This window comes from Nycticebus coucang, chromosome 10, assembly GCF_027406575.1.
Source record: "Nycticebus coucang isolate mNycCou1 chromosome 10, mNycCou1.pri, whole genome shotgun sequence".
Lineage (NCBI taxonomy): Eukaryota > Metazoa > Chordata > Mammalia > Primates > Lorisidae > Nycticebus > Nycticebus coucang.
This window is the reverse complement of record NC_069789.1, coordinates 126,931,553-126,938,507: the sequence shown is the minus strand read 5'-3', so window position 1 is coordinate 126,938,507 and position 6,955 is coordinate 126,931,553. Positions and strand designations below refer to the sequence as shown.

The 6,955-nt window shown below is 47.9% G+C and overlaps 1 protein-coding gene across 1 annotated transcript; it reads right to left on the bottom strand.

Annotated features, from left to right (window-relative positions):
- Positions 1 to 2,073: 2,073 nt before the first annotated feature.
- Positions 2,074 to 5,226, bottom strand: KRTDAP (keratinocyte differentiation associated protein). Its single transcript, XM_053607166.1, has 6 exons — positions 5,115 to 5,226; positions 3,632 to 3,670; positions 3,490 to 3,531; positions 3,268 to 3,312; positions 2,518 to 2,565; positions 2,074 to 2,240 (listed from the first exon to the last, which is right to left on the bottom strand). The coding sequence occupies exons 1-6, from the start codon at positions 5,199 to 5,201 to the stop codon at positions 2,202 to 2,204; spliced, it is 300 nt and encodes a 99-aa protein (XP_053463141.1). The 5' UTR covers positions 5,202 to 5,226; the 3' UTR covers positions 2,074 to 2,201.
- Between the last annotated feature and the right edge of the window lie 1,729 nt (positions 5,227 to 6,955).

Here is a 6,955-nt window from a genome sequence, read left to right as displayed (position 1 = left end):
TGTATCTTGGAGATTGTTCCTTATCTTGCATGTATCTCTACATCCTGTTGGGAAGGTGGCATAATGTCCACACAAGCTGCATTGTTGTTTTTATAAAATATACAGTTACGTGGCTTCCTCCTCATCCCACACAGGTCGTTCTGCAGGAAGAACAGGTGTCCTGTCTTCCCTTCTTTGAATTCTCTGAATGACCTGACCCACATTTGTGCATTTTTGTCAATTGCATATGAGCCGATCTACATCCATCACTCATTTACACAAGCACTTCCACATTTCATTCTCTCTTTTTTGGATTCTGGTCTCCCTAGACTCCAGTTGCTTCTTTACTCTGTACGCATATTCCCTCAGTACGCACAAGTTAGTCAGACATTCTCATGTTTTCATAGCATATTATTGTGAAATACAGCGTACGTAAGTATATAAAATACATGTTATTAAGGAAGAAGTGGAACATTATAGGAAAGTAGCCTCTGTCACCACCCTCACCCCCACCCGCCACTCTTCCATCACAGTCACCTCCACCTAAGTGATAACTACCATTTGGAATTTTTGGATTAGTCATTTGGTAACTTTGTTTTTTTAATTGGCTCTGAAGATTGAGTGCATCAGACTCACCTAGAGGGCTTGCTGGAACGGAGGGCTGGGCCCCACCCCATTTCTGACAGTTGCTCTGAATTTGCATTTCTTGTAAGTTCCCAGAGGACCCGATCCTGCTGGTCCCGGCACCACACTTTGAGAACTACTGCTTTATCTCAGAGCTTCTCTCACCCTTTATGTGATGACTTTAGTCCTCCTGAGACTTGTCTTCCCCCAAAGCCTTAGCCACTCAACAGATGTCTCTTAGGGACCTGCTCCCCCTCTTCCTCTGCTCCGTTTCCTATCCCCCAGTTTGGGAGTGCTCAATCTTTGCTTTGTATTTTACTTGACCGTGGCATTTGACCAGTGTCCATTATTTTCTTCTCTGTGGGTCATCTCATTTAGGGATTTCCTCTCATTTGTGTGTATTATTGTTAATTCATTAGAAGTAAGACTATATATAGCATTTACATGTCTGACTCATCTGGTCTGTAAGCTCCTTGAAAGAATGAACCAAGTTCAATATCCCTGTAGTCCGTTCCCTCAATTTAGCTGACGCCCACGGTTCACAAACTCAATTGCTTATAAACGCCAAAAGGCAGTGTGAATAAGTGAAGCTTGCCAGGTGGAAATTTACCTGGAAGTCAAGTCCCAAGTGAAGAGGGGAGCTGTTACGTGGCTTTAAGCTAATTGCAGATCCTTTGTTCTCCTGTTTTCCCATTTTTCAAGAGAAACAAGAACTAATGCCAACTAATTCAGCATTTTAAGTACAGGGAGAAGGTCATACAGGCTACATCTGGTAGAAGCAAAACTGAATCTGGTCCACATTTCAAGATCTTTGCAGTCAGTACATGAGGGGATGGATGAATGGATGGGTGGTTGGGTGAGTAAGTGAATCTGGGTCAGGGTCACTGTGGCAGCAATCTAGTTGAAACTGGAGGCGGGGAGGGCGGCGATGTAGTATTTACTATTTGCCTGGCCCTGTGCAAGGGGCTTTATGTACTTATCTCATTTGACCTTCATAACACTACCACAAGGTAGTTATTAGTCATTCTTGTTTATTTCCACACTCATTTTACAGATAAAGAAACAGAGGCTTAGAAAGGCCCAAGGTCACACCACTGCTTTAAACAAAAAAGATTTCAGATGGGCTCACATGATTTAAGTTGGGTCCTGAACCTTGGATTCCAGATAGCTCTTTCATATGAAATTGCCAGGTAGGGGGAGGATGCCAGTAGGTCAGGCAGCAAGGGTAAGATGCATCTTACTGAGCATCTCACAGCCTCATGCTGCTCAAGGATGGCGGCCGGTACTAAGGGTCTAAAACACAGGGGTCTCCTGCAGCCCTGGTGCGTCTTTCCTATTTCCTCCTATCGTCCTACCTACTCTCCATTCAGACGTCATGATTTCTGCCTACCAACCTTAGAGTTCATTCTGTATCAGTTTCCTTTCTAGAGCTCCTTCGTAGGATAAAGATGGAGACACAGATACAGGAGCTGTTTGGATGGAAAATATTTTATTGAAGTTACTGAATGAGGAAAGTATTATCGTAGGTTGAGAATCAGATCTCACACCAGCCCCCTCTTCTAATGGGGGTCAGCAGTGCTGGCTCTTGAAGGAAATGGTCACTGGGCATCAGGAGTTGCACTCCTCAGTCCTTTCAGCTGGAGGAAGAGGGGTCACAGTTAAATTGGGGATCCTGTGGGTGCTGGAGTCCCCATTATGCAAGCCCAGTACAGGATGAGGTGCTGATGGAAAGGAATGTCTGCCCTGATATACATTCCAATTCTCTAAATTTCATAGCTCAGATCTCCTTTGCTTTTGTGTGAAGGTTTTTAACCTCCTTTTCACTGTCCCTACCCTCCTCACAGATTTTCCCCTTCTTCCCTTCTTCCCTCACCCGCCAACCTCTATACTTTCCTAATGCCCACCACCTCTTACCTTAGGAAAAGCATCCCAGTTCAGGAAAGGAAGTTTCCTTTTGATAGACTAAAAAAAAAAAAAAAAAAACAAAGCAGAGAGAAAGAGAGTGATGTGTTGCAGCCCAAGTAAGCATGAATCACTCACTGAGTGAGCTCCCCTGGTGACAGTAACTTATGATTCTTTAATTACAGGGAGAGCTAATATTTCCCGAGGCCTTATTCTGGGTCTGCCTTGTACTAACTGCTCTACAGGCATGACTTCACTTAACCTTTACAGCGGGCAACCTTTAGAGGTAGGCAGTGCCATCATCCCCACATCACAAGTGATGTAACTGAGGCTCAGGGAACCTAAACATTTAGATGCAGCCACGGGGAAGAGAGGTGCAGGGTCGTCAGATCCAGGCTCTGTCCCAGATCTGTCACTGAGTTAGCCTTCCAAGTTTGGGTCGGCCTCACTTTTTCCATACAGGATGATTTTTGTTTCATCAAGGATGAAAAATTCAAATAAAATCTTGACTGATAAATTCCTCCTGTTCTGGAATTGTCTTTGTGGCCCTGCTTTCCACTGCCATCTCAGGAAATTAGGGTACAGCCAGACAGCCTCCCCAGGAAGCTTTCTTTAGCTGATAACTCACGGGGGCAGCGTCCGGGCAGGGCAGTTACCCGCTCCTAGCACCCAGGAATGAAGCAGAATGTGCAGCCACTAGGCGGGAAAGAACGCAAGGCGAGTAAGGGGTGCGTGCTCAGGCGCAGGTGCACGCGCACTCACCTCAAAGAGCGCATGCCAGTTCAGGAACTCGTCAGGCTTAAAAGCCTGTGGAGAAAGAGAGAGAGACCAGAAGCGGGTCAGAGGACAGGACGGAGCTCAGCCCCTCGCCCTCCGGATAAGGTGACGGGACTGTGGCCGCTCTGCAAGCCCTCTCTACCCAGGCATTAATCTGCTCCGTGACCTGGACATTCACGGAGAAGGCACTAGGAGACTTGTACTTACAGATCGCAACTTGTCAACATTCAGGAACTGAGAGTTGAGGCCCTAGGCAAAAAAGCACAGTGTTATTTAAGACAGTTGTAAAAGAGCAGGAAGAGAGAGGGGACCAGCTGGTGGCTGGAGTGTGGGGAAACAGATGGCTCACCTCAGATTCCGCTGCGTAATTATCGATGTTGGTTTCTTCCTGGAAAGTGAGAGGGAGAATAGGAGGCGAATGGTCACAAGCTGGCAAGTCCCTCCCTGGCAGTCCCTCCCTGCCAGCTCTGCCTCCTTCCATGGGCCAGTGTCTGAGAAAATACAGTCCATCCTCTACCATGGGGCCTCGGAGTGTCGACCCACTCTGTCCCAGGCCAGCACACGCTTGGCAGATGTGCGAGGTGAGGAGGAGGTGTGGACAAAGGCAGGTGTAAGATGCAAGTTCAATACTCAGGCCTGCATCCATAGGGGCAGCAATTGGAAAGGGCGTGGCGAAGAGGACTTCTCCCCAGGAAATCCAGCTAGCGTTGTTCTGCAGTTGACTTAACTCTAAGTATAGTTGAGCCAGGGTGTTCCAGAGACACACACGCCTGGCACTTCCAGCTGGATGGGGAAGGTTCACGTGCAGAGGGGAGCCATGCTGCTGGAGCAACCTGGCTACGTGATCGAGGTTGCTTTGTGCCTTTTCTGCCACCAGAGTTGGAGTCTCCCTTTCCCTCCTCCGTTTGGTGACCCCCCCAGACCACAGCGCGTCCTATCTTGTCAGCTTTCTTATTCCTTCTTTCCCCCAACAGAGGTCACCAACACCAGGCCACAGTCTAGACCCAAAGGTTTAGATCTCAGAGCAATTTGGCTTGTTTGCTTGTGAATTTGAGTTTAACATTTTGAATTCATTAATTGAATTCATAAATATAGATTTCCAGTTTCTCCTGAAAATTTTAAGACTGAATCCTGGGCGCAATTTCCCCCTCTGCTGCAGTCAGATGGAGTGAAGACTGAACCCCTGTTAGATTGGGCATATTCGCCCCACTCCACCCTAGTCCCCAGCAGCCCCTGGCTCACTGATACCACTAGCCTGGACCCTCAGCAGTTGAGTCTGTGACCCTTGTCTTATTTTAAATCCAGAATGGACATCAGTATTCCTCTCTGGCTGGGGAGTGGATCATAAGGATTCTGAGTCATAAGATTAGGCCAAACTTGGGCGGCTCCTGTGGTTCAGTGAGTAGGGCACTGGCCTCATATACCGAGGGTGGCGGGTTCAAACCTAGCCCCGGCCAAACTGGAAAAAAAAAAAAAAAAAAGGCCGAATCCAGATGACCCACATTAGCCACTGCCTCCTCCTAGGATTCAGTAAACTAACTCCAGATCTCAGAACTGAATCCATCTGGGATGAAGCTTCCCTGACTCGTCCCCCCAACTGATGCTTTCCATCCCTTCCAGAAACATAAGCTTCTCTATTCCTTAATGACTTCTAAGGGAAGCTCTGCTCCCTTCCTTCTTTCTTCCCTTCCTAAGAGCTACATCTTATTCAGCCCCTGCCAATATCCCAAAATAAAAGCCACTTATCCATCAATGGATAGAAGGTAAAGAAATTGAGGGGTGAGTGGGTAATAGGTATAAGAAAAAAACAAAGCCACAGCTGCTGTGCTCACCTCAGAACTCCCCAGGGCAGCCCCCTGAGCAGAGTGGAGCGCCAGGAGGGAAAGAAGAGCCACAGCTGGAAGCACTGGGATCTTCATGGTGTCAAGTTTGGGGTGCTCTGAGGCGGGGCCTCCCTGCTCGCTCTTTATATTCCCCAGCAGAGGTGAATAGAAACGGGGTCCCCACCCCACTGACTCACCCCAGATCCTGTCGCCCACCCCCGGGGCTCTGGGAGGGGGAGGCATGGACTGTTCCCCATCTACCTCGGATTTCTCAATTACATTCTGCCCCAGGCGCTTGGGAGGTGAGACTGCACTGGGTCTCTTCATGCGAATGGGGCTGGGACGCAGACAGGTTGGACCTGTCCCACCAAGGGGTTGGCAGTGGCACTCAGGCAACTTCTCCTTTTGTCTTTGTCTCTTTCCTTATACCCCTCATCCTCTCTCACACCTCAGGCTTTTTTTCCTGCCAAATTCCGTCTAATCTCCTTACACTGCCATGGAAGGTCTTCTATGCTCTGGACTCAACCTGTCTTTTCAACTTTTGACATTTTCGTCTTTTACTACTTTTATACATACCTCACAGTCTAGCCACACTAAACTCCTTACCAAACAGATCCTTCTTTTTTCCTCCTCCAAGCCTCTAGCCATGCTGTTTCTTATTTCTAACGTGTCCCACTCGACCTCCACGTCTCTGAATCCAGTCCGTCTGGGATGAAGCTTCCCTGACTTGTCCCATCGCTGTCAACCCCCACACACACATCTCGGAATTGCCCTCTCAACTCATTTGTATCTCTCTCATTTGTACCTAAAGTAACTTACATTATTGCCCCGTTTCCCTTTTAGAATATTAAATTCCTTGAGGTTAGGAACTTTATCTTAATCAACTCTGTATCCCCATCACCCTGCCTTACACAGAATGCAGGTGAAGTCAACATTTTATTAGATTGGAGGTGGCCAAATTAGTATTCAAGCATCCTTCTGCCACTTTCCTGCCTTGGGGCTGCACTCTCCCATAATCCAGCTTCCCATACTTTACTCTTGGGTCCTCAGAGAGATACTGTCTCCAGCTGAGAAGACAGGGAATAGTGAAGCACAGAAAAGCAAAAAGCAGGTCTTAGAGATACCCGACAAGCTGGGATCTGGGGATCCTGAACTCCGAGTGCCTACTTCGTTTCATGGAGCATACTCCACTCCACCCCCAGCTTGGGAGTCAGATAACCCCAAAGTGACAAAACATCTTAATCAAGAAACCTTCTCCACAATGAAGTTCAGGTTGTCCAACTGGTTCCTGGTGTAATAGGGAGGTGCTGGAACACGAATCGGTGCTGCTAGGGCATAGCAATACCTTATCCATGAGTGGGCCTCTTCACCCTGACCTGATGCAGTGGACATCGATGGCAGGCCTAGGGTGGGAGGGCTAGTGTCACTCACGAGCAATCTCCATGAACCCAGAAGTTCAGTCCTGATGCGGCCTCCACACCCCATTCCCAGACACACTGCCCCTCTTTAGCCTCAGAAAGGTTCCCCTGATTCTATAATGGCAGCTTCCCCTTTGCAGAACTGCTGAGGAGACAATGCCAGAGGAACACTTGCCTAGTACAGGTGACCTGTGGCATGGATGTCACCTCAGGTTGGTGTCACTGGAGGGGATGAGTTAGAGAATGAATGAGGTGGGTGGAGCTCCTCCCAAAAGGTTTTCTGGAGGACACAAGTTTCTATGTGTAATGAATTCTTACTAATTAATGAACACTGACTGAAAAGGCTCATTGACCACCAGTCTGTCAACATAGGGTCAACTCCAGGAGTGGGCAGAATGAAGAATCAGCCAAAAAAAGAGCTGTTGCTGTACA